This window comes from Podarcis bocagei, assembly GCF_964188305.1.
Source record: "Podarcis bocagei genome assembly, chromosome: 4".
NCBI classification, from domain to species: Eukaryota; Metazoa; Chordata; class Lepidosauria; order Squamata; family Lacertidae; genus Podarcis; species Podarcis bocagei.
In genome coordinates this window covers 15164045-15192003 of record NC_138128.1, presented here as the reverse complement: position 1 = coordinate 15192003, position 27959 = coordinate 15164045, and the positions used below count along the sequence as shown (strand labels likewise).

Sequence of the window (27959 nt, the reverse complement as noted above, 5' to 3'; positions counted from 1 at the left end):
AGCCAGTCATAGATAGGAGGTGTGGCCTGGGATGAGTACTAAGCACCAAGTAGAGAGGCCCGGCGTGCCACATTTGGTCCCCAGACATTAGGTTCCTGATCTCTGCTGAAAGGGCACCTCCCCATGCTAACAGTGGGTTTTTAATGCTGGATTTTATCACGTTAAAAACTGTATTAATGCATGCAACCGGCTATTATTCTTGCCTTGTACAATAGCTGCCACAAATATCTACATAATTGTTATGCATTACGTTCATTATGCAAACATTATCATCTGGAAAGTTGGTCACCCAACTACAGATAAGTTAATAAAAGGGTTGCTTGAGTAATTTGTGCAATATTTCCTGTCCCAGTAATTAAGAAACAATGACCAACTTAAGGCGGCCATTCGTCTTCCAGAAGGTCCTTTGCCTAAGAGAATGAAGAAAGTTTTAACCCCTACCCCGAGCCTCGTGTAATTGCTTAGCTGACCTGCCCCTGGTCTCTCGCACGAGCAGCTGGAACTTTAGCTTGTTAAGAGTACTGAGAGTTGTTAGGAGACCCCCTCATGGAACTACAATTCCCAGAGTTCCCTGGGAAGAAGGACTGATCTGCTCTGGGAACTGTAGCTGTGTGAAGGGAAGAGGGGTCTTCTATTTCTTTCTTTAAAAATACATTTTTCAGATTTTGAATATATAGTGTATGCTCGGGTTGTGAACATGATCTGTGTGCAATGCACATTCGCAACCCGCAGCGGCGTGTCTGCACAAGCACAGGTTGTGATTTGGCGCATCTGCGCATGCGCAAAGTGCGATTCAGTGCTTCTGCGCATGCGCGACCGCTGAAACCCGGAAGTAACCCATTCCGGTACTTCCAGGTTTCAGCGGTCCGTAACTCGAAAAAAGGCAACCTGAAGCGTCTGTAACCCGAGGTATGACTGTATAAGGTGTGACCGGAAAGTTCGGTGAATGGTCACAGAAATCGGATAGCAAGAAATATTCACTTACAGGCCTTCAGAGTAGGCACCTTCTGATACAATGCACCATTGACAACATTTGTGGAACTGTTGGAAACTTCTGGAGAAGTCCTCTTTTTGTACTGCTTTCAGTTCCCTCGTCACAGCAGCTTGTGAAATGTTGGAAAATCTGTGCCCTTTCAGTGCAGATTTCGGTTTTGGAAAGAGAAAGAAATCTGGTGGGGCCAGATTGGGAAAGTATGGAGGGTGGGACAACTCAGTAACCTCATTAACAATTTTACGTGGAATATGCAATTCTTCCACCATCATTCAGATGGACAAAAGCTGATCCAACATCATGAACTGTGTTGACATTTGCCGCCGTTCTGCTCGTTGACAGTCTGCCAGACTAAGCGCCATCTTTGATGGTTTGCCACCCTTCATGGAAATGCTTAAACCATTCATACACTGTCTTTCGAGTTACAGCTCCATCTCCGTACACAATCGTGAGCATTTCGTGGGTTTCTGATGCCGATTTACCCAATTTGAAGCAGAATTTTATATTGACTCTCTGCTCCATTTTCAATCGCTACGCACTGCACTATTAACAGCTACCCCCCCCCGGTGAAATTAGCAAAGATCTATCACACAATGTTGGAAATGTAAAGAAAAAGAAGGTACTTTTTATCATATGTGGTGGACGTGTCCTAAGGTGAAAGACTTCTGGAAAAAGATTTATGATGAGTTGAAAAAAATGTTGAAAAATACATTTATTAAGAAACCAGAAGCCTTTCTACTTGGAATAATAGGACTGGAATTGCCCCCAAAAGATGTTAGATTGTTTTTGTATACCACTACAGCGGCAAGACTCTTATTAGACAAAAACTGGAAATCGCAAGAAATACCAACAATAGAAGAATGGCAGATGAAGATGTTGGACTTTTTTGGAGCTGGCTGACCTGACTGGAAGAATCCGCAACCAGAAGGAAGAGGAGACACAAGAGGATTGGAAGAAATTTAAAGAATATCTAGTTAAATATTGTGATATAAGATAAATAGAAAATTCTTAGACGTAATAAACAGGCTTAGGTGTAGAATAAGAATATGTGGTAGTAAATATTAAGGATTAGAATATTAATAAAGGGCAAGAGGTTACTAAATGAAAGGAGTTAATATTATTAGAAATGTGAATTTGGATAACTGTTATACAGGTGACATAATGAAATTCAGTTAGAGGGGATTCGAGGAAGTCAGTTATCAATGTAATGAGAATTAGGTATTTGAAGAAATTTTTTTTCTTTGTGTTTAGTTTTGTAGTGTAATGTGTTTTTCTTTGTTGTGTGTTTTGTTATGTTGTTTTTGTGATAAATGGGGAAAATCAATAAAAAAAAATTGGGGGGGGGAAACAGCTACTAAACGCTACCGCATGAATGTAGGCCTGTCAACAAATGCTGAGACACCTGCGCTTATGTAAGCTGAGATACAGGAGAACGCCTCCCACATGTCTCCACGAATCCGGCAGTCCCCATGATCACATACAGGAGTGATTCACCCTACTTTCCGGTCACACTTTGTACATCATACATTTTCCAAAACAAAACAACAGCCCCCTGCCAAACCCTACTACTTCCCTCAGGACTTCCCAGTCCACCCCTCGCATGGCATTCTAATCAAACCTTCTTTTGCTGCATATCCTTTTTGGGAAGAGGGGTCTTCTAACAACTCTCAGCATCCTTAACAAGCTGCAGTTTCTAAGATGACCATTAATGTGCCATCATGTATTGTACTTTAATACTGGTATAGGATCCTTTACTGCATCTGAAGGGGAGGGGCTAATTTATGGGGTGCAGGAGAGGCTGTGTGGCACACACACCCCTCACCCCTCCAGCATCTTGGCACAGTTCCCCACCCTTCAGCTTCCACTGCCTATGGCACCTGGTACACTGCCTTATCCCCTGTCTTATCAGTGGGGATGACTGGCATCCCTATCAAGGTTCTGTGCTGCATGGATAAGTCTCTGTCTTCTGCCCCAGTACCACGTCTACTGTACTTCCTTTGCTGCTGCCACAGTTGTTGGTGGTGGGGCCTTGCGAAGGGCAGAAAAAATTGCCGAGGGGTGGGGGAATCAAACCCCTGCACTGGGGGCTAACATACATAGCATTTCAGGCTAAAACCCTGTTTTCCAGAGCATTCAAGCCTATTGATTTCAGAGGGGACAAACACAAGGGACTAGGTGCGGATTTACAAGGTTAGAGGCTCATGCAAGGAGACTGACGTGGCTGGGAGCTAACAGGCAGGTAATGTAGTTGCCATAGCACCTCCACTTTCTGGACCACAGGATCAAGCATGAGCTCTTGAACATGCTTTCTTTGCGCAAGACTGATTTGTGTTCCTGTGTTTACAATATAAGCGCTCAAAAGCCTTCTCTGGAAAGATCGCATCAAAATGTCTTCCCTCCCCCTTCCATTCTTACCTGTGCGAATGATTCAGAGCAAGGTCGGGCTTCCTCATCTTCAAGTAGCAGATTACAAGCTTTGTTTCAATAAAACTGGCAATACTTGAGATGTCTTTCGGAGAGGCTTCAAAGGGCTTCCCTAAAGCTGCACCTTTGCTGCAAAGCTTGCGAGAAATAACAACAACACCCACTTACTGGCGGTACAAAACCGTGTGACAAGTACATTTCATAGCTCGACGAAAAGCAGAATAATCAAAGCAGGGTGGTGTTCAAAGCACCCTCACCCGTCAATGTATTGCAGGCTTACAACACCCCTGGATGATGGTAGGCCAGTATTTCATTGCAGCTGTGGGAAGGAACTGAGAGCTGAGAGACTGAGTTCATGGAACAAGTGAAGCAGGGTGGGATTTTTGGTTCACCCACAGCAGCAGTCTAAGCAATTGTCCTTCTTTACTTGTCCTCACCAGGTGAGTTGTTATGAAAAGGTTGCATATATTCAGGGCCGGTCCGCCCATAAGGCAGCCTGAGGCAGCCGCCTCAGACGTCAGAATCCCACTGAGGCACCAGCTATTGGAGAAGTGGTAGCTTCAGCAACGGTGGCGGCTTCCAGTGAAATCTCACGAGATCTTGTGCACCTTGCAAGATCTCACGAGAATTCTGCAAGATCTTGGTGGAACCCACCACCTCTGCTGGCTTCATGGGGGCTGCTGCGTGACCCAGGTAAGGGAGACTTTGGCAGCAGTGGGGATGGCACCCCCCCTCATTCTGCCTCAGGCGGTGAAATGGGATGGGCCTTCCCTGCATATATGTGTAAATAGAACCATATATCCTAAAGACACCACAGTCTCTGCAGGCCTTCATTCCAAGGAAACCAAACCCCGTGTAAGCACTTCGGGCCCCTAGAGCAGGCATAGGCAAACTAGGCCCTCCAGATGATCCCTAGGACCAGTGGTCAGGGATGATGGAATTGTAGTCCCTAAACATCTAGAGGGCCGAGTTTGCCTATGCCTGCCCTAGAACCTCTCACTGCTCGGAGACAGGAGTGTGATGTAATGATACCAAGCTACATGGGTCGATGCCCTGACGGACAGCTCCTGTGTTCCTGGGGGTTAAAAGGTGATATTCAAAGCATCTTCCTTTCTTCTGCCCATAGGTTGTGCATAATGCTTCTCCACTGCTTGACTAGAATTGAGGCTAGCTTATGTAATATGCTTAGATTGAGGTGCTATTCACTGCCCACTGTGAGAAGAGGGATATTAGAGCACATGAAGGATGATTTGAGGAGATATATATATATATATATATATATATCCTAATACCATTTAGAATCATTTTCTCCCAATGATCAACCGAGAACCTGATTTGCATATTCCTTAGTCAGTTGGGAAAGGTCGTGACCAAAGAAATAAAATTCTCAGAATACCTTTTATGATTTCCCTTGCCCAATAATAATAGAGGAGATTCAGATTAGAAGAGGCTGCTTTAATCCATCCATCAAGAAAGCCAAGGAAGACTATAAGTAGGAAAATAAGTGAAAGGAGGAGTAATTTCTGTTCTTAATTCTCAGTTAATGGAAGAGAATCGTGTGAAAAGTGGCCCGCTGAATGCTTTAAGGATGAAATAGGCTTGTTTTCATATTTCACTCATATTCTTCTCCCATGGAATTTAATATAGAATAATCACCTTATTACTGAATACTTTAAAAGCATTCTGAATTTCTAATGCAAGGCTAAGGTCCTCTCTCCATTTATATGGAGCTGTTTAAGCAGCACCATGGGAAGAGAGAGAGAAAGGGGAAGGGGAAAAGTTCCCTATCTCATTTCTTTCTCATCACAGCAGTTGCAGGAGCATCCATTGGAAAGCGAGGTTCCTGGAGAAGCTTGTATGATTCTCCACATGCAGCAAATAGTTGCTGTGGGGAGGGGGGGGGAGAGAATTAAATCAAGGAAATAGCATGTGGGAGAAAGAGCCAAACTCTCTCCCCAGGGTTGCAGGCCCATCCAATACGACAGTACTTTTATCTTTTAAAGAAGATCTATCTCTTAAAGAAGATCACAGATATCTCCCACCATCTCTGCTTGTTTGGCTCTGTAATCCCACCCCTCAGCCTCCCCCATCAGCCCCTGTTTGGACAAGCCATAGTCGAGATTCACCACAGTTTCTTTGGATTTGGACCTCACACTAAACTGTGGTTGATTTAAAAGGGAAACTGGCTTAGTGTTATAAGCTCATGAGGGCTGTGACTGGAAGTAATTTCCACTGTGGGAAAACACTTAAAAAAGGGTTCTGGAGGAAAGTGCAGCTCCACTTAGAGAAGAGGAGCCACCTTTTAAAAACTTTTTATTTTTTACTTTTCCTCTGAAATGTGGTCTAAATTAGGAAATATACATATTGGACCACTGTAGGCAGATGGAAACATTGGCGGGATTTTGTTTTCACTTGTAGTGTAACAGTTATCATGGAAAATATGGATTGATATAATAGAGTTTGGAGAAGATGCGGTTTTAAATGATTAAAATGGGACGCCAGGGAAGGGGTGGGGGGAAATCCTGAGATTCAGAGGAATCTCTTTATATGGATATGTAATTTAATTTTTTAAAATATAAATTTGCATTGTAAAAATCAAATAAAAATGATTTCAAGAAAAAAAGGAAATGTACATATTGCGTATGCAGGTTTTATGCTCCATTTGTGTCACAAAGGCTTTGAAAGATCTAACAACACATCTGACAGCACTAGGATAGCTTAGTTGGTTGTAATGTGGTGCCAATAACACCAACGTCGCAGGTTCAATCCCCGTATGGGACAGCTGCATATTCTTGGATATTCTGCATTTTCAGGGGCTTGGACCAGATAATCCTCACAGTCCCTTCCAACGCTACAGTTCTTATGATTCTATTCCAGGGGTCAGCAAACTTTTTCAGCAGGGGGCCAGTCCACTGTCCCTCAGACCTTGTGGGGGGCTGGACTATATTTTTTGGGGGGGAAATGAACCAATTCCTATGCCCCACAAATCACCCAGAGATGCATTTTAAATATAAGGACACATTCTATTCATGTAAAAACATGCTGATTCCCGGACCATCCGCGGGCCGGATTGAGAAGGCGATTGGGCCAGATTTGGCCCCCCGGGCCTTAGTTTGCCTAAAGGTAAAGATAAAGGGACCCCTGACCATTAGGTCCAGTCAGGGCCGACTCTGGGGTTGCGGCGCTCATCTCGCTTTATTGGCCGAGGGAGCCAGCGTACAGCTTCCAGGTCATGTGGCCAGCATGACTAAGCCGCTTCTGGTGAACCAGGGCAGCACACGGAAATGCCGTTTACCTTCCCGCTGGAGCGGTACCTGTTTATCTACTTGCACTTTGACGTGCTTTCGAACTGCTAGGTTGGCAGGAGCAGGGACCGAGCAACAGGAGCTCACCCCATCACGGGGATTCGAACCGCCGACCTTCTGAATGGCAAGTCCTAGGCTCTGTGGTTTAACCCACAGCGCCACCCGTGTCCCTTTAGTTTGCCTACCCATGTTTTATTCTTTCACCGGCTGATTCTTTCACTAGCTCCCCTCCCAAAAATTTTAGGGATCCACATGACCTGAGTTGGGTTGTGCCATTCTCTAGTTTCAGCCTCAAGACAGGGCAAACGAAGTGCTTTGAAGATTTGAAATATGCTACACAAAGCTCCCGATATAATTACCTCTTTTATTTTATCCCACCTTTTCCAGGAAAAATCGCAGGCCGTTTATGACACTCCTCAGTTTCAAATCCCCATATCATCTTGTTACAGGTAAGAGACGTAAATCAGAGGGTTCATTGCTTGTAACCTTTAGCCCTGCTACCATATATATATAGATATAGCCTCCAAAGCGTCTCTATAGGAAAGATGTATATGTGGCTGAAAGAGCAAGAGAATTATTTCCACACACCTCAGCGAGCACAAAGGTATTGCCGAGTTTTTTTGGGGGGTTAATTCTTTTTGGGTAATAATGCTTTTCTACAGACTAGACCCTGCTTCAGCGTGACAAAAAAAAATATGGGAACTGGGAAATGGCGCTGTTAAATGATGGCGGGAAGGAAGGAATCATTTAGAATCTTTACATTAAAGCCCTACCCTTTAAAATGATGTTCAGGGAAGTTTTTTAATAGTTGGTGCTTTATTATTATTATTATTATTATTATTATTATTATTATTATTATTAATAATTTTTATTTATACCCCGTCCTCCCCAGCCAAGGCCGGGCTCAGAGCGGCTTACAAGCAATAATAAAAACAAGTTGAATGATTACAACTTAAAAACAAGATTAAAATACAACATTAAAATATTGAAACATTAAAATATTAAAATGTAGCCTCATCGCAGGAGGAGAAGGAAAGGAAAAAAGAAAGAGAGGGAGGGAATCAAATTGGCTCCAAGCCAAAGGCCAGGCGGAACAACTCTGTCTTACAAGCCCTGCGGAAAGAAATCAGATCCTGCAGGGCCCTGGTCTCATGAGGCAGAGAGTTCCACCAGGCCGGAGCCAGTGTTGAAAAGGCCCTGGCTCTGGCTGAAGCCAATCTAACTTCCTTAGGGCCCGGGACCACTAGGGTGTTGCTATTTATGGATCTTGAGGCTCTCCGTGGGGCATACCGGGAGAGGCAGTCCCGTCGGTACGAGGGTCCTAGACCGTGAAGGGCTTTAAAGGTCCAAACCAGCACCTTAAATCTGACCCTGTACTCCACCGGGAGCCAGTGCAGCTTGAAAAGCACTGGGTGAATATGCTCCCATGGCAGAGACCCTGTGAGGAGCCTCTATTGTGTTTTTAATATTTTTTTGGGAGCCACCAAGAGTGGCTGGGGCAACCCACTCAGATGGGCAGAATATAAATAATAAAATGATGATGATGATGATGATGATGAACCACAACAACCAACTTGGAGAGTGAGGTTCAGGGCTGTAATCCTCCCAGAGCCTTTGAAACAGGTAAAGCTGCTGAAAATTACATTTGAGATATTCCACCCCCCCATCGTGATGTTCTTTGATGTGGAAGGAAAAGGATGAACTTGAATTTCAAGCGCTGGATTAGGCTCAGCATGGACTGGGGAGCCTTCCGCGTGATCCAGCAAGGCTTTTCTTGTGAAACAAAAGCCTTGTGGGACGTATCTGAGGCCATGCGGTACCATTTCAGACTTCAGGTGGAGGGTGACCAAATTTTCGAATGCTTCTCCACATCATATACAGCCCTATCAACTTGAAGGAGAAGATCTAGTGTATTTAATCCAGCTTGTCTCTTTTGCATGAGCAAGTAAGCATTTGGTCTTCTACCTGCGTTCAGAAATGGGACAACCACAGACAGGTTGCATGGTGAGGCCCTTTCTCAACAGGACCTGGAAGTTACTTGGTGTCTGTCTTGATCTGTGCTGCCTGCAAGAGATGGGGGAGAAATTTGTTCCGTTCCCACACATTCTCCAAACCAATGCATGAACTGAAATATGGGTCTCCTTGGAAATTTGCGCTTCTCCTGATTTTGCAAACTGTGGTCTAGCTAACAGGAATGCATATATTAACAAAAAATCAGACTGTCCCCATCTTGAGATGTGAGCTTCATGTCAGAACCTCCTTTGCTGCTGCTTGCCCTGTTGCCTCTTAGGCCTTTCTCCAATAATGATTGTAATATCGTGGACCAGGGATAGACCACCATGCTGGCTGCTGCTGTACTGGAGAAAAAGGAATCTCTCAAGCTAATAGCATTGCCTGTACTACTCAACCTTGCTTTGCAGGCAAAAATGACAAGAAACTGGCATGATGAGGACTAGTTAAGGTATCTGTAGAGATCATGCACACCCACACACATTTAAATAAATAAATAAATAAAAATAGTGAAGAATAAGAGCAAATTGGCTTTTGGTGCTATCACTGTTCCCCGTTTGATCTTCCTTTCCTTATTTTCGAGACAACTTGGGATACGTTTTCAGCTGAGCGAGCAGAAATTCTATTTATTTATTTAAAAAAAAACCTCCGCCCTGCCTTTATTGTTAATGAGAGTTGTGTAAATAACTTCCTGTACAATGTCTCGAAATTTTCATTTCATGTTAATTCAATACTAAATCTGCATGCAGCTGCCATCCGAGAGGAGCTAAATTTACTGGCCTTTATGCGAATCGTTCTGCAATTGCTGTCATTGAGAGGTTTATTGTTTGCTATTCTCGCAGCCCTCTCAATGAGCTAGGTGGGCATTGGATGGGCTGAAAGCCTGGGATGCATGATAATGTCTCAGTCCACAAAGCCATCCCTATCTGAGCAAGTTAGGCTAAGCAGGGTGCTATTTATTTATGTATGTATTCAAATGCATAATCTCAAAGCAGTTTCCATTGGCCCCTATGTCATTAGACTGTAGAGCTGGAAGGGACCACGAGGGTCATCTAGTCCAACCCCCTTGCAATGCAGGAATCTCAGCTAAAGCATCCATGACAGATGGCCATCCAACCTCTGCTTTAAAATCTCCAAGGAAGGAGAGTCCACAACCTGTCGGGGGAGACCGTTCCACTGTTGAACGGCTCTTACTGTCAGAAAGTCCCTCCTGATGTTTAGTTGGAATCTCTTTTCTTGTAACTTGAAGCCATTGGTTCGAGTCCTACCCTCCAGAGCAGGAGAAAACAAGCTTGTTCTCTTTTCCATGTGACAACCCTTGAGATATTGGAAGATGGCTAACCATATTTCCTCTCAATTTCCTTGATTCCAGGCTAAACATACCCAACACCATCAACCATTCCTCATAAGGCTTGGTTTCCAGACCCTTGATCACGTTGGTTGCCCTCTTCTGTTCAGGACTTGGGGTTTGCTTCCAAAGTCACAGGGACATAGGAAACTGCCTTATACTGGTTCAGACCTCTGGACCATTTAGCTTTGTACACTGGCCGGGAGTGGTACTCGACGGTTTTCATACAGGGGACTTTCCTAGCTCTTACCACCTGGAGATGGTGGTGATGGCAATGATATTGATGATGAAATTTATTACCTGCCCTTCACCAGAAGGTCCTGGGGTGGGTTAGAACAATTCAAAATTCAGAATTAAAAACAGTTAAAGTGGTCACAGGAGATGCGTGGTTATGGAACAAACACACTGCATATGTTGAAGGTCAAGATAAAGAGAAGCATCTTCGGCCTTTGCCGGAATCGATACAGTGAAGAAGCCGGGCAGACTTCTGTGGGGAGTGAATTCTATAGCTTAGGGGCTGTCACAGATAATGCCCTTTCCTGAGGTGTTGTGGGAGGTGGAATTATGAAGAAGGCCCCTTCTGTTGACCTTAACACCTGGAGGGTCTATAGAGAAGAAGCTGGTTTTCCAGAGATTTGGTGCCTACTGTGATGGCCTGGGACTCGGGGTCAGACTCGGAGCCAGAGGAGTCTCAGTCCGCACCAGATCCTTTGCCTCAGGCGGCAGCTGAACCTAGTCTGGGGCCTGATTCTGAAGAGCCCCAGTCGGCACAGGTTCCCCTGCAACAAGCACCAGCTGGGCCGAGTCAGGGGCCTGAGCGTTCCCTGGCTCCAGATGCGGGGATTACCTTGTTGCCTTCAGCTGGGCCATCACTTGCAGCTGCTCCACTACCAGTTGGGTCAGGAGAGGCTGAGGTGGCCTCTGGGTCTAGTAACCCACTGACATCTCCCGAGCTGCAGAGACTGAGGTCTGAGAGAAGGAGAGACCTGAGTACTCGCAGAAGGAGTCCTCGCCTTCAGGCAAGACAGGGAGGTGAGTCATCGGGGGATCAGGACCGGCTGTTACCCCGACAGAGATAAAAGGCTGCTGGACCCCGCCCCAGGTTGTGGGAGCAATGTTGCTGTTTGCCAGAACCTGCCTGTGATCCTGTGCCTGACCTTGCCTGGTTTCCTGCCTCTTGTCCTGCCTTGGCCCTGTCGGATTGACTCCTCGCGGAACCCCTGGATTTGGGACCGGATCTGGACCGCCTTACTCAGGTTATCCCCGGGCCCAGCACACCTACGTCTTTTAGGGCTTTAGACACTAGCATGAGCATCTTGAATTGGGTACCTTCCACATGCAGAGGAAATGCTCTGTCACTGAGTTACAACCATTTCCTTAGATCAGGCATGGCCAAACTTGGCCCTCCATATGTTTTGGGACTACAATTCCCATCATCCACGACCACTGGTCCTGTTAGCTATGGATGATGGGAGTTGTAGTCCCAAAACATATGGAGGGCCGAGTTTGGCCATGCCTGCCTTAGATGCAGAGACCAGTTCCCTAGTTACTGTTCCTGAGTCCTGATTCAGAAAGCATGACTGTCAGCTCAGATGCACCTCAACCTCTACATGCCACAGTTACTGTAGAAGATGCAGCTCAGACATCTGTGAGTAAAGTCAGCAGCATTGCACTACTCAGGTGAACAAACAAGCCAGTTGCGTGATTAGATTCTTGTGCAACCGAGCTGGTGCCTAGGCTGTATGGTTTGGTTCTGTCACCTTCTTTGTGGTATGTTTACCCAGAAGTCGGGTCTAGTGAGTTCAAGCAAACTCATTATGGAGACAGGTCAAGAGAGAGATGTAACAATTTGTAGAACAGAAGGACTGATTTGGAAGCTTTCTGTATAAGGACATATTTATTCTCTCCAGGGCTGAGTTCTGGGGGGGTGGGGTGGGGGGGAATAAAAAGCTCTGCCCATTTGTCATGAGAGTCATTCGTGGGCAGCTCTGACTAGCCCATCACCAGCAGACCTCCCTGATATCTCTGTCACAGTCTTGCAACTACTGTTTATTTTCTGCAGAAGGGGAAGGATGGGGGTGGGTGGGAAATGAACAAATAAATCCACAGGTGGTCCTTAATTTAAAAAACAAAACAGGGCGGGCAGTTTAAGCAAAACTGATGGACTGACTGACTGACCTTGACACCTGTTGTGCAAGTTGGAAGCTGGATGTGAAGATTGTTCAGTACAATCGCTGTAAATCAACGGGTAGGGAAACCCCAGGCTTGGAGAACCGCTTCCCTGACCCCAGGCCACCCCTCCACTGGCCCTGTTTGGACGCCTTTTTTCTAGCCCACCTGGAATGCGTCCTTGACCTTTGATAATGCTTTTTGCTTCTCTGGACAAAGGATAAAAAAGAAGAAGTGTGTGTATATGTAGAAGCCAGCCTACTGTACACAGACAACATTTACATTCACAGCTCCATCTGCTTTCCCTTTGGCCCTACCCACCACTGCCACGTGGCCCTCGGAAGCCTCCTCAGAAGGGAATGTGGCTCTCAGCCTGAAAAAGGTTCCACCCTTCTTGCCTGAACTAGTGCTTCTCCCCTCCCCCGTTTCCCCCTGAAGTGTACATGTGATTGCAGATTCAGAATAGAAATCCTGAAAGGGACTGCCTTATCAATCTTGATGTGAATCACGAAATCAATTCCAGGGTCCTTGCGGGTGGAGGGCTGCACCCTAAGGGAAGTGGCAAAGTTACCCGAAAGCATTCACTGCCCGCAAAGCTGTTTTCCTGGTTTTGGCCCTCCATTGCATCCTATGTCAGAGAACTGAATTGACATTAGCTGCACAGCCAGCCTCTCACATCTCTCCTCCGCCATTTAGACAGGGACCATTGTTCCAAAAAGCTGCTGTCACTGGCAGCTCAGCTGCAGAAAGCTAGCAATCTCAGATGCATTATGAACAAACAATCAAACAAAGAACCCCTATCCCTGAATAGAGCCCCAAACCTCAGCGTGTCCTCCTACACCTTTCATTGTCTCTCTCAACAGCACACCCCCCTCTCTCTCCACCTCCACCCATCGCTGCTGTTCATCCTTTGACACTGTAAAATAACAAACGGCTCTGGCAAAAGCTGTCACAGTGCCCTGCTGGCGTGTCTATGTGCAGATCGCCTAAATGCAAGTGGAGTACTTTAATAACACACTTCTACCGTACCCGGGTCCTGTCCTTGTGGATAAAGTTCCTCTCCAAATCAGTCCGTGAGCTTTCTGAACCTTAGCAAGGCCCTCTTCAGCGGGACTCTTCAAAAATGTTATCAATTTGCCAGGAGAACCTCTTCAGGCATAAAAGACTACGCAAACAACGCAGGCTCGCAGTTTTTCACGAAAACTTCCTCTAGCGCAGTGGGTGGGGAAACTCTCCCCCAGCCCCTGTGAAATATACTCGGAGTTGAGAGTGGATTTCATGCTCTTTATTCAGCTCATAGTGGTGAGGAGGAATGGAAGTTCCCCCAGAATGTCTGCATTATTTACACAATGGGCCCCATGTGATTGGCTAATTCTGGGATTCTTCTGAAGCCCAATCAGGTTACGGATTCACTTCCACCTGGAGCTGGATTGGATGGCTCCTGTGGACCAATCAGACTGCTGCCTTCTGGATCCTATTGTTCTAGGGCCAATCAGACTGCTGCATTTTGGATCCTATTGAACTCAGTACATAACACCCTCGGGGATAATCTGTCATGACCTGCGTTAGAAAAAAGTGAACTTTAGCTGAAGTCTCTCTCTCTCTCTCTCTCTCTCTCTCTCTCTCTCTCTCTCTCTCTCTGGTTCCCCTACCCCTGCTGTGTGGAGGGATAAAAGTCTCTTGCTGGATGTTTTAACTGTTCATTCTGAGGGTTCTCCCCCTCCTCACCTTCGTTTCATCTTTCCCCCGTCCCCCTACTCTCCCATGGGAACCTCATGTATGCTATATTTGCTTCCATGGTGGAAGAAAGCTGATATACAGATGTAAGGAAATAAAAGGAAGGGTCCACCGGTAATAATAATAATAATAATAATAATAATAATAATAATAATAATAATAATAATTTATACCAGGAATTAGCCAATCACGTGGGGCCCATTGTGTAAATAACGTATATAAAGCAGACATCCTGGGGGAACTTCCATTCCTCCTCACCACTATGAGCTGAATAAAGAGCATGAAATCCACTCTCAACTCTGAGTATATTTCACCTTTGTCCAGCTTTTCCACAACAGGTGGAAAGGACTCCTGACTACAATATTCCAAGGAGGTGTTGCAAAGTATGGGACAGTCCAGCCTCTCACCTTGTCAGTGGGGCCCAAAGGCCTGGAGGACCTGGAGAGGCTTGTTGCAATCACAGCACAATCAAGGGCCCCATGATTTGTTTATTTATTTTTTAAAAAAATTCTAATTTGTAGATGTGGAGCTGGAGTACGGGTCACTAATGCCTCATTGTCATTACAGCCTCTTATTATTCTACACAGCAGTTAATCAGCTTTTAGACTGGGTGTGAGAGACAAAAATAACTCTCTGCATTCTACTTCTACAAAACAGCTTAGTCTTATCAGCTCTTTTAAAAAGTGTAATTAATGTTGCTGGGTTGCCCCTACACAGAAGGTGAAGAGATGGAACTGCAGTGCGGGAGGTTTCTGAATCCCAATCTTATTTGTGTTTAGGAATGTTGGAGAGTTTTGGCGGAAACAGAAAAGGGAGCGGGAATTTCTGGTCTTCGCTTCTTCACCCCATGTCCGAACCCCATGTCTGAAATCAGTACAGTGGTACCTCTGGTTGTGAACGGGATTCATTCTCGAGGCCTGTTCGCAACCTGAAAAGAACACAACCCGCACCTGTGCATGCGCGGGTCGCGATTCACCGCTTCTGCACATGTGCGCGACGTCATTTTGTGCATCTGCGCATGCGTGAGCGGCGAAAACCGGAAGTAACCCTTTCTGGTATTTCTGGGTCACCGTGGGACACAACCTGAAAAAGTGCAACCTGAAGCAAATGTAACATGAGGTATGACTGTATTCGCTGCTGCTACTGTTTTCAATCTTTCCACAGGGCAGGCGCCACTACCAAGAAGGCCCTCTGCCTGGTTCCTTGTAACCTCACTTCTCGCAGCGAGGGAACCGCCAGAAGGCCCTCGGCGTTGGACCTCAGTGTCTGGGCTGGATGATGGGGGTGGAGACGCTCCTTCATGTATATTGGACGGAGGCTGCTGAGGGCTTTAAAGGTCAGCACCAGCACTTTGTATTGTGCTTGGAAACGTACTGGGAGCCAATGAATATCTCTCAGAACCGGTGTTATATGGTCTCGGCGGCCACTCCCTGTCACCAGTCTAGCTGCCTCATTCTGGATTAATTGCAGTTTCCGAGTCACCTTCAAAGGTAGCCCCACGTAGAGCTCATTGCAGTAGTCCAAGTGGGTAGAGGAACGTAATGATAAAGGAACTGATTACACAAGTAATTCCATAAAATTCCTCCACACCTGACAGCCCTTCTCCTAATGTAAAGAGATGCTGTGGATGCGCTTAGGGTGTGGAGTTTGGATATGCTGTAGCAACATGGTAATAGTGATTGCAATTTGAAGTACAATAAAGCAATAGTCAGTAAAATTACGGTTGGTCTAAGTAAAAGGCATTTTTCTGTCTTGATAGTACATCAAACACTCAAATGTTGATCACTGGAGCCTTTGCGCGAAATGTAAATGAAACCTTGTGGGGAAAGTAAAGGAATTATTGCTTATGTCATGTTTTCAGTGGAACAGGGAAATATTTCTGAGCTTTAGAGAGACTGTCAACTCTGGGCAAAATGGCCAAATGTACAGGGGAGCCAATTAGGCCTAATTATAAATCACCCAATCTGTTCTTGTTCTCTTCCTTCCTTTACTGCAGAATTCTTATACCTCTGAGTATGCAGTTGCCAAGATGCCAAAGATGTTCCTTAAACAAAGTAACATGTGGAGAAACTGCCATTGCTAATGCCAAGTAAATAATGCAGGAACATAGATGTTGGTGGGAAGGAAAAAAATAAGTATAAAAGGAGAATTCCCTGGATGCCAAGATGCAGTACTCTTTGGTGAGAGAACACCAGCGGAGATTTAAAATCACAAAATATGCAGCAAAGTAAAGCGTGGACATTTAGACCGTTAGACCTTTAAAATATGCCCTTCTAAGTTCCTTCCAAAGCTCCCCTAGCATAGCAAAAGATCATGCATTTGGTAAGTTAAAAATGGGTTTACGTAAAAACTCTTCAAAGGTCAGGTTCATGTGCTTTTCCATACTTCAGTCAGAAAGCACCGGCAGTAAAACTTGCCTTAGTTACAGTGGTGAAAGTTTCTAAATTATTGTTATAGGGACACAAGAATGGCTTGTAAGAGCCATGCGGTCTGAGCTGCAGCAAACAGCTCAGAACCTCTTCACACGCTGAGCTCCTTTGGTAGACTGAGGTGAGCAAAAGCCTTGATTACTTTCCTCCCAAGGTGAGGGAGAATGACCTTGCTAAGCCTGGCAGGACAGCTTACTCTATGGCATTAACCCCTTCATGCATTAATTTGACTTAAGCATGTTGGTTAAATGAGGCTGGTTATCCCTCAACATGAAGTTGCCTTATACTGAGTCAGACTACTAGCCTATCTAGCTCAATATTGTCTACACTGACTGGCAACAGTTCTCCAGGGTTTCAGACTGGAGTGATCCCCAGTGCTACCTAGAGATGCTAGGAATTGAAACTTGGACCATCTTAGTGTTGCCAGTTAGGAGCATCCCAGACCCTGAGATTTCTGGGTCCAAACCTGAGACCTAGGAATGGCCCCTGCTGATGTCAAGGGGGTGGTCTGTGGAGATGCAGGTTAATGGGAAAAGGAGAGCATCACCCCTATGAACAGACCTGTTCCTGTGATCATTGTTTGAGGCCCTTCAATGAGAGGTCTGGAGGGCGGCAACACAAGAACAGGCCTTTTCTGCACCTTCGTTAGATATCTATCTATCTATCTATCTATCTATCTATCTATCTATCATCTATCTATCTATCTATCTATCTATCTATCTATCTATCGACCTATCTATCGACCTATCTATCTAGCCACCAGGCAAAAACATTCCTCTTCTCCCAGGTCTTTGGATAATTAAAACTTATAAACTCTCTGTGTGTGGGTCATTGTTTTTTGTTTGTTACTATGCTATGTCTTTTTGTGTGTTTATATGGTAAACTGCCCTGTGATTCTTGGGTGGAGGGCAGTATAGAAATTTATATAACAACAACAATAAGGAAGGCATACTCCCGCAGAGAGTCTCCACTAAAATTTGCAGCAGCTCCAGCCAGCCTGAAGCCTGCAAGTTTCATTGCACAGTCTTATTATTAGTATTGTTATTATTAAGCACAGTGTCACCCACCTGGAGATTCAAGCGCTCCACTTGCCAACTGGAGTGGGCCAGGCAAACCTGGAAACTTCAGGCCATCTCCATCTCCATGCAAAGCAGATGCTCTCCACCAAGTGAAAGCCTTTCCCCTAAACAGCATTTCTTGTAAAGAGACGAGACGGAGTAGGGAGGCTGGTGGATGAATAACCGAGTTGTTCTCCCCGCCATGCTGAGGGTGATGGCACATGGCTGAAAATGCCACAAAGATGGATGGGTTCAAAATGCAGTTCTCAGATGCAGGGGGCGGGGAATAGATCGTTATAACAATTTAATAAAAAGAGACCCCTCTTGCGGCAATAAAAGAGAACAGAAGGCAGAGACGGAAGAGGAGCATGCATGAAAATCAATTCCTAGGCTTTGCTCTCTAAAATATAGTGATAGTGCCACAGTCATAAAAAAAATGGATTCACATCTGTTCTTTTAAATCTGAAGAGTAGAACATCTGCTTTGCATGCAGAAAGTCCCTGATTCAATCTTGAGCATCTCTAGGAAGGATGGACAAATTCCTTTGTCTGAAATTCTGGAGAGCTGCTACCAGTCAGTGCAGACAATGCTGAGCAATGGTCGGACTCATTATAAGACCCGTTCCTATGTCCAGTGTTAAATTGTGGGTGAACATATCAGACGACACAGCGGTTCTTCAACAGCTCTTGTTTATTCACAGGCCAGAACAGAACTAAACTGAAGGATTCAGCCAGCCTGCTTATATAGAGCTCCACTACAACGCAACAGTAACCACTTTCTGTAACTATCCAATCACTGAACGTCACTTTCAATCTCTTATTTGCATATGTGGACCTGAGTGAAAACTATCTACAGTATCCCCCTGCTGGCCCAGGGTGAGAACTTCAGTACATAACGTCTGGTTTCTATACCAAGCTGAATGCTTCAGTCCTTTTCAGGGATGCAACCATGAGGGAAGATGGAGGAAATTGTCTTAATAAAATGCACAACCCCACACCCCTATTCCTATGTGGATCTTTAGTGACAAAAATTCAGTATCAGCACTGCAGCAAATCTTAGTGAATTATGGTGAAAGATGAAATGCAATGAAGGAACATTAGCTGCACCCCTTTAATGTATATATTTTAGCTCTTCACAGAGCCCAATCCTTTGCATGTTTACTTGGGACAAAGTCTGATCACACTGAGTTCAAGCGACTTTACTCCCACTAAAGTGGCATAGGATCAAATGACAAAATAACCCTCAGTCACAATAAAATGGTTAAGGTTGCTGCACCCATTAATTCTTCAAAACTATTCACATTAGCAATAAAGTGCTAACTAAGCTGGCAATCATTGTGCATTACAAACAACACAATGCACAATGATTGTCACGCAGTATTTTCTGGAGTGGCTTAGCTTGCATTTCCTTGCTTTTGTGTGTGTGAGTTCTGAAAAGTAATCGGTACAGCAGTCTGTTCTGTAAAGAAAAGAGATATTTTCGTCTATTAACTTCCTGTGCTTGAAAACTTTTTATTGTTGTTGCAGGCAAAAGTAAAATTTGTGGTTACTGTGTGTGTGTGTGAGAGAGAGGGGGGGTGCGTGAGAGAGAGCGAGAGAGAGTGAGAGCGCAGCAACCAGTGCTTTGGTGTTGCTATCAGCATCGTGTTGCTAATGATTCAGGCTCAAAACAGATGTTCATAATGTTACTGGTTTATTAAAAAGGATTATATGCAGCTCGCTGTCAAGGCTCTGAACACAGGCCTCCGGCAGGTTTTCTCCTGGTCCAAGGGAGAAAAAGGAGGATGGTGTGTTGAGGGGTGGTATACAGGTAATTCAAGGTACCTGCAGCCATCTATAGCTCTCAGCTGTTCTGCTTCTTTTTGGAGGAATGAGCTTTTAAGAACTCGCTTAGTGTAAACTAGTTAGACTGCAACATGCACAACAAGTAAGGAAACATGCACTACGATGGAAGTTGGTGCATCACAGCAGTAGAGCTTCCAGGCATTGTGGAGTGGATATGTATGACAAAAAGGGATTTGCTTAGTCTGGCAATCAGATCCTGGCATGTATCTGCTGTTGCCCATCCTTGTATGCTCACGCATACAGAACGCATTCACATTGGGACACCCTTCAAAGAGTTAAGTCAAGAGCCGAGGCTACGATTAAAAAATAAATAAATGGAGTGACACTTACGTTGATTTCACAATCGCATCGGGAGAGCCCATAATGACCATCTGTGGGTTATGGAATTAATCCAGCTCGTGAAAAGAGATCTCTATGGCCCTCTGGTGAATTAATCATACTTTATTTGAGATCTTCATTTCACATCCCAGAGACAAAAACCACATCCGAGATGGTGAGCACAGTGATACCGTTTGGAGCTCTTTCTAGGCTTTAAAAGTAACATACCAGCCATTAACTTACTTCATTTGTTTGTTTAATGACCTGGAGGAGATTATTTTCAGGACAACAGAGTGTAAAATTTAATTCCGGAAGAGATTTATGGCACAAGGAAACCTTTCTAGAATTTGTATACCATCTTTATCGGGATAATTAATTGCCTGTCGAGAGATTTTTTTTGCCCCAGACATCTTGCTAACAGCTCCCACTCCAACAACTAAGCCAACGTCAGGGCTGCTTGCTTCAGTGGGGCAGAGTACATGAACCGGCTTCAGATCCGTATCTTCTGAGGTAAACAAGTGCAAAGGCCTCACTTGCTTCCAGACATTTCCCTTCTTTGGTAGCATCTGATACAGCGCAGCAAAGAAACAACCACCATTTTAAAGGATAATGAAGAGTACAAAAATTAGTAGCAAGTCTGAGAAACAATCCATGTACTGTAATAAACCTCTCCTCCCCATTATGTGCGTTACCAGAGACTTAAGTGTGGGAAGCAGAGAAGCGGCAACCACACCATATGGGGGGACTTTTCAGCTACGTCGGAGGAGGACTGCAAGGACCAACTGGGTAATTATATCCAAGCGATTTCAAATTAAAAGGAGGACTACCATCAAATGCCAGCTAAAATTGGAATCCTAAGCACTTATCAATCAATTAAAGTATTTATATCCTGGTGGACAGAGTAAATTAAGCTGTCCAAGGTGGCTCACAATGTGAAAAACGCAGCCACGCAAGGAAAGAATGGCTGCAACAGCAAATTCGCAGCAGCGGCGAGCAGAACTTCCCCTTGAATTCAAGGGGCCCTCTGCTAAAGCAATATTCACTTAAGCCTCAACTGAGCGAGAGTGGAGAAGATTTTCCTCAAGGAGGGATTTTGGTGCCCCTTTTGAAAAGACCCCGCTCCTGAAAAATCTCCACTGTATTATGTTGTTGTTGTTTAGTCATCTAGTCGTGTCCGACTCTTCGTGACACCATGGACCAGAGCACGCCAGGCACTCCTGTCTTCCACTGCCTCCAGCAGCTTGGTCAAACTCATGTTTGTAGCTTCGAGAACACTGTCCAACCATCTCGTCCTCTGTCGTCCCGTTCTCCTTGTGCCCTCCATCTTTCCCAACATCAGGGTCATTTCCAGGGAGTATTCTCTTCTCACGAGGTGGCCAAAGTATTGGAGCCTCAGCTTCAGGATCTGTCCTTCCAGTGAGCACTCAGGGCTGATTTCCTTCAGAATGGAGAGGTTTGATCTTCTTGCAGTCCATGGGACTCTCAAGAGTCTCCTCCAGCACCATAAATCAAAAGCATCAATTCTTCGGCGATCAGCCTTCTTTATGGTCCAGCTCTCACTTCCATATAGAAAGCGGAAAATGCCAGGGTGACCAGTCAGTCACCACATGCCTTCTCCAGTACCAGCAGAGACTGGTTCATTTGGTCAAATGGTGCATCAGTCTCAGTCTGCCCTCGGCCAACCTCCAATTGCCTGCGTTCTTACAACCAACTCAGGGCAGTGGCGCTGCCTGTTCTGTTCCTCCTCCTCATTCTCTGTGTTGCCTTTGCAGAACTCAGTAGAGATTCAGATGGGGCAAAACTTGAATGAATCAGCTCAGCCTGTCACAGACCCTCCAAGAGTCCCAATTTTCCAGGGCCAGTCCTGGATTTACAGAAGCCATCCCGGATTCTGATTTGATCCCAGAATGTCCCGCTTTCCCTTAGAACGTCCCTATTTTCGCCAGAGAAATGTTGGAGGGTATGGAGTTATGTGCCCCCCCCCAAGCCAAGGAGATAAGATACAACTTTTAGAAGATACCTGAAGGCAGCCCTGTATAGAGAAGTTTTAAAATGTTTAAAGTCTTATGATGTTTTTATGTACAGTGGTACCTCGGGTTACATACGCTTCAGGTTACATACGCTTCAGGTTACAGACTCCGTTAACTCAGAAATAGTGCTTCAGTTTAAGAACTTTGCTTCAGGATGAGAACAGAAATCATGCTCCGGCGGCGCGGCAGCAGCAGGAGGCCCCATTAGCTAAAGTGGTGCTTCAGGTTAAGAACAGTTTCATTTAAGAATGGACCTCCGGAAGAATTAAGTACTTAACCCGAGGTACCACTGTATGTTGGAAGCCAACCAGCATGGAATAGGACATCCCTATTTTCATCAGAGAAATGTTGGAGGGTATGCTGTCATTGCCTCAGCTTCCAGGTATGGTTGGCCTCTCTACTTTTCTGCCTTGCCAGTCCCAAATGGACACCAGGCACTACATATTTCAGTGCATGGCAATATAGTTATGAAGTTCAAGAAGACTTTCCCAAATCCTATACCACACACACACACACACACACAGAGAGAGAGAGAGAGAGAGCGCGAGCGCAGTTTTGGAACATACCTGATTCATTCCCACCACACAGCTTAAGACAGAATTCTGGGCCTCTGTACACCTTGCTAGCAGTTATCCTTTGGCAGTGAGAGTTAAAGGTAATCAATATTAGACTACAGAGGAAGAACTCAAGCATTTTAGAGCAATGCGAAATTCCTGCACGAGGAATGCTGTAGCTTGCTCTCTTGGGGTTAGGTGCTGAGGAAATATTCGCTCTCTCGGGATAAATTACAGCCGCTAATTACATTTTGGTCCTCAGACGAAGAGCACGGTTTGATAAACACACACAAAAAGTAGGCCATTTCACAGCCTCTGGGGAGCACTGCATTACCCAGGATGACAAAACGCACCTTTTAAGCCGTTTTTAAACAGCAGAGATCCTACGATAATGAGAATGACTGCAAGTGACTTTGCAAATCAAATGTAAAGGGCTTGCTGAAGTGGAGTACCTGAGCGCTGGGATGTGACTGGAGGAACGTATGGAAAATCAAGAAACAGCACAACGGGGAAGGGAGGATGATGGGAAATCCAGGTGCTTGGAGATCCTGTCCCCCCCCCCCCAAGTAACTAGCAATACGGGTCAATGGATATATGTCTGACTGTTTGGTGTAAGAGGATATAAAATGGTCCAGGTCAGCCCTGGGCATGTTGCCCTTAGAACCTTCATGTATATTCAGCCTGCAACAAAGTTTTCTTGAGAATAAAAGCTTTGTCTCGAGAATGGGGCTTAGAGCTGCTCACCTGGAAACAGCTCCCCCCAGGGAACCTGCTCTAGGCAACCACAGTTCCATTAACCATGTTACATTCTTATAGCTCTCACAGGAGAGCAGATAATGCCAGCCCTGGCAAAGAGATGGGGGTGGATATCATAAAGACACCTACGTTTTCCCCAAACCAAGCAAGGAATGGCACCAGATAAAAGGGCAGTGAGTCCTCCCACTTAATATTCTCTGCTCTCGCCACCATTGCTTACAGCAGTGTCCCTTGAATTTGGGTCCCCAGTTGGACTACAACTCCCATTACCCTCACCCATCACCAATGGTCAGGGATGGTGGGTGTTGTAGTCTGAGGTTGAAGAACACTGGCCTAGAGCTAGGTGGGTGACAGAAATGCAAACAGGTTTACATTGAGCTGCACTGCATATAGCAACGTATATTTTCCAGGGTTGGTTGGGGACATCATAATGCTTGCCTTAAAATACATATATCTCTTATTTGGCTCATCTGGAGAAGGATTCTGCTTCTCCTGCCCTTAAAACCCACCAATGCACGTTCCTTGAAGCCTCTTGCCCATATCTCCCTACCTTCTCTCCCACCCTCTTATGTGGCTGTTGGCTCCATCAGCGGTAGCTATACGTCCACCCCCTGCCCCAAGTGCATTTTTAAGGTCTATTTGCACTTAATGTAGGGAGGAGAGATCTTCCACTGCCACCAGTGTCCATCAGCTGTCATGGACTGGCTGGTTGCAGAGGAGGGATGGGAGGCATCAGCTAGGAAACCCTCAAGGGAAGAAGACTCAGAGCCAGGAGATTGGTGGTGGGATGATGATGTGTGGTCAGAGGGAGAAGAGGGAGGAGAATGGGGGCAGGAGGTGTAAGAAGCTGAAGAGGTTTTAGTGAGCAGGAAGAGGCTGGGGCAGAGAGCAGTCAAGAATCAGAGGCAGCAGCAGAGGGGGCCCAAGCAACAGAGATGAGGCAGGCGGCTGAAGAAGCCAGGGAGTCTCCTGCTGTGACCAGCTCCTCTCTCCCTGGTCTCCCAGAACCAGAAGAGGTATGAAGAGGGTGGAGCAGAGACGGACAAGGCGATGAAGTCTCAGGTTGCTTGAGAAGGACCCGGGGGAGGAGGAGACTTAGAGAGCGGAGGGAAGGCGGGGACCTGGCAACTACCTCACTGGGGCAAGGCCTACCAAGAAAAGTTGCTGTTCCCACTAGGCCTGATCTGTTTTGGTTTCTTTGAATAAAGAGTTTGTCGACACCAGGTATTCGTTATTGCTGACCTACTCCTAAACCTGGCTCCTCAGTGGGTGGGAGAGTGTGAGAGGAGATATGGACTAAACAGCTCTTGTGTCAGCATCTGGCACGGCCAGGCAAATGCGGGGGCCCCGGGAGTCTTGGGGTCTGAGGCCAGTGTCCTTGAACTGCTCAACTCTGTAAAGAAGAGCTGTGTGAGGCACCTACGGGTGCTGCTGTGGTCACCAGCATTCTTATTTCCAGTGCTTGTGGGTCTTTTCCCCATTGGTATATCGGGGTGGGGCCCAGAAGCAGTGAAGAAATGGAGGAGGATGCTGGAACATTGCTAAAGCTGTGTCTGTCCATGGGTCAAGCCAGGCATGGAGGGGAAGGGAGTGCTTGGGTGGGTGGCAACAGGAAAAGCAAGCTGAGGTAGTTTGCTTCCATTGCAGGCTGCCAGCTGCCCTGGCGCACAGAGAGGGAGAGAGAGTCTAGGCTGTGGCTTGGAGGAGCCACTAGAAGAGCAGGGACAGCCGAGAAGCACTGCCAATTCTGGCTGTCCAGCTGGCTGCTTTAAAAAAAATGACAATTCTTTCCCAGAGCGAAGTTCAGGAGCGGAGTGCCAGCCCGCCAGTGCCTGGCATGGCAGCCTGTGAGTGGTCTGGCAAGGGGCACAGAGGGCGCTTTGCCCAGGATGCCCTCAAGCCTGCAGATGAGGAGCATATTGTGGGAGGGATCAGACCCCATCACATTGCCTGGTGACATCAGGGGTCTGGTGGCATCCATTCTGGCTCCGAATAAACTGAGTTCAAGATCCACTTCTGAAAGCAATTACAAGCCCACTTGGGTCAGAGATGGTGGTGCTTGGTTTTGTTGTTGTTGCTGCTGCTGTTTCGCAAGCCCTACACATTTTTTCTTGGTAAACTGGACTCAAACCCTCCTCCTTTGTGCAAGAAGACTCCCTTCTGGGTCACTGCCACCGAAAGAAAATTCAGGTAGGTCCAAGCCAAATTGCTTCCTCCGCCTGCTGTTCTGGAGCCCTGTTCCTCTCAGTGGCTCCTGTCCATTACGTTACATTTTGCTGCCCTGTGCAAAATGCGCCAGCCACACATGGGGGGGAGGTACGGACATGGTGAGGAAATGGGGTCTCGCTGCAGCCTGGGGCCTAGTGCTGCACTTATTTACACTTTATGGCAACACTTTGTGGGCTGCGATACATAGAAGAATCTGGTCGTACAGCTATAAATGCCAAGTCCCCAGCAGGCTGGATAGGCTTTTAAATGTGCTAGAAAACCACAAGGGCTTTTCGAAATGTCGCCTCCCTGTGGGATTAATTGTCAAATGCTGGGAAAAAAGAGGGCTAGATGTCAGAAGAGGCTTGTTTGCAGCCTGCACACTTCAGCTGGCAGGCACGCAAAAAATGCTAGATGGGCTGGTTGGTTTTTTTAAAAAACTTAGAAAAATGGGGAGTATTTATATGTGCACGGCAAAGGTCAACGATTGCTACCTGCGAAGGCAGGAACCTGATGATATGAGAGCTGCGCGGCTGCAGCCAAACTCTGCAATGCAACTGGTTTGCTGTTGCTTTTCTCCACTTTGGTGACCGCCACTTGCAGGGAGGAGGGGGACAAATGGAAGAAGAAGAAGAATAGTTTGGATTTGATATCCCGCTTTATCACTTCCCGAAGGAGTCTCAAAGCGGCTAACATTCTCCTTTCCCTTCCTCCCCCACAAGAAACACTCTGTGAGGTGAGTGGGGCTGAGAGACTTTAGAGAAGTGTGACTGGCCCAAGATCACCCAGCAGCTGCATGTGGAGGAGCGGGGAATTGAACCCAGTTCACCAGATTACGAGTCTACCGCTCTTAACCACTACACCGCACTGACTCTCTTCACACATTGCACACCTTTTCTCTCCAGGGTCAAATTCTAATTGAGGAGAAAGAACATCAAGCCAAGGAGGATGACCAGCTTGGCCCGATCCATTGGCCAAAGGAGGAGAATCTAGAAGGGGCTCGCTTCCTCCTCTGCTCACTGCCGGAAAGAACAATCTGTTCCAACTGCCTTGGGACTGCAGAATCAAGGGCGAAAGAAAACTCTGGTCCCAACCGTTGGCCAAGGAACAAGAGCCACCAACTGCTATCTAAGCAAGGTTCTGAGAAAATCAGTGTGGCCCGAAATGGATGCAAATGCTCTGGGTTTAGCGCTTTGTCCTGAAATTAAAGGACTGATCTCTTCTTTCTCTTTTGCCCCTCCTTTCCACTCCCCTTCCTTTCCGCATCCTGTCTTGTCAGACCGTAAGCCTGCTATCAGGGCCTCCCTCTCGCCCTTATTGATGTGAGCCGTTTCGGTACAGTGGTACCTTGGTTTACGAACTTAATCGGTTCTGGAAGTCCGTTCTTAAACCGAAACTGTTCTTAAACCAAGGTGCGCTTTCCCTAATGAGGCCTCCCGCTGCTGGTGCCCTTCCACCGTTCTGATTCCGTTCTTAGGCCGAGGTAAAGTTTGCAAACCGGGACACTATTTCCGGTTTTGCAGAGTTCGTAAATAGAATCATTCTTAAACAGGGCTGTTCCCTTCTTAGACCGAGGTACCACTGTAATTGAAAAGCCGGATAAAAAAAGCAACTTACTAACTCAGGAGCCGTCCGAAAGGAAGGATAAAAAGCAGGATTTAAAAAACAACCAACTAACCATCCTGTCTGGGCTGTGTCCCTTCAGACAGCAGGTGAACTGAACGCTCCTCCAGATGAAAATGCCTCTGAATACCTGTTGCTGGGAAGAAGAAGCACGGAGAGCTTTGCTGCACCCAGGTCCTGCTTGTAGGCCTCCCATAGGCAACTGGCTGGTCCCTGTGAGGTCAAGATGCTACTATTTTTGTGGGATGTGGTTCAGTGGCAGAGTATCTGCTTTGAACACAGAAGGTCTGACTTGGTACAAGGCAGCTTCCCATATCCAGACCTGAATGTGTGCCCTAATTTCCCGGTAAATGGACTGGGGTGTGTGTGTGTGTTGAAACAGCCTTGACTCTGTATACCTGAAGGAGCGTCTCCACCCCCATCGTTCTGCCCGGACGCTGAGGTCCAGCGCCGAGGGACTTCTGGTGGTTCCCTCGCTGCGAGAAGCAAAGCTACAGGGAACCAGGCAGAGGGCCTTCTCGGTAGTGGCGCCCGCCCTGTGGAACGCCCTCCCACCAGATGTCAAAGAGATAAATAACTACCTGACATTTAGCAGACATCTGAAGGCAGCCCTGTTCAGGGAAGTTTTTAATGTATGACATATTAGTGTATTTTTGGTGTTTGTGGAAGCTGCCCAGAGTGGCTGGGGAAACCCAGCCAGATGGGTGGGGTACAAATAATAAATTATTATTATTATTATTATTACAAAACAGAGGGGACAACTGCACAGTGACATTTCCATCAGTGCACATCATCTCGGTGACCCTTCTTTTGATGGAGCCTCCAGCTTCAACCGCTCTGCAACTTTAACTAGCCACCCGCTGATGATTAAGAGATCTTGGTGCCATCATTATGGCTGTAGCTGCACATGAGCAAACAGTTCCCAGCAGTGGTAATCCAATTTCTCTTATTTTTCATCATATATATATTTGGTGTGTGTGTGTGTGTGTGTGTGGCAGGGTAGGGTGGGGGGTTCAGAGCTGCCACACACCCATCTGATAAAGATGCTTAAATAATGGGTGCTGCTTTTCTGTTTTCTTTTCTCCACTTTTGGCCGCTTATGTCAGTTTTATAGCAGCGTTATGGAAACATGACAGGGAAGCGAAAATCTGATTA

At 46.1% G+C, this 27959-nt stretch overlaps 1 protein-coding gene across 1 annotated transcript in view; it reads right to left on the bottom strand.

Annotated features, from left to right (window-relative positions):
* The window catches only part of SPATA16 (spermatogenesis associated 16), a 165101-nt gene that overhangs the window by 122172 nt on the left and 14970 nt on the right, over positions 1–27959 (bottom strand). The window contains exon 3 of the mRNA XM_081190327.1: positions 3407–3552. Within this exon, the coding sequence (XP_081046453.1) occupies positions 3407–3552 (146 nt within the window). The remainder of the gene's footprint in view (positions 1–3406; positions 3553–27959) is intronic.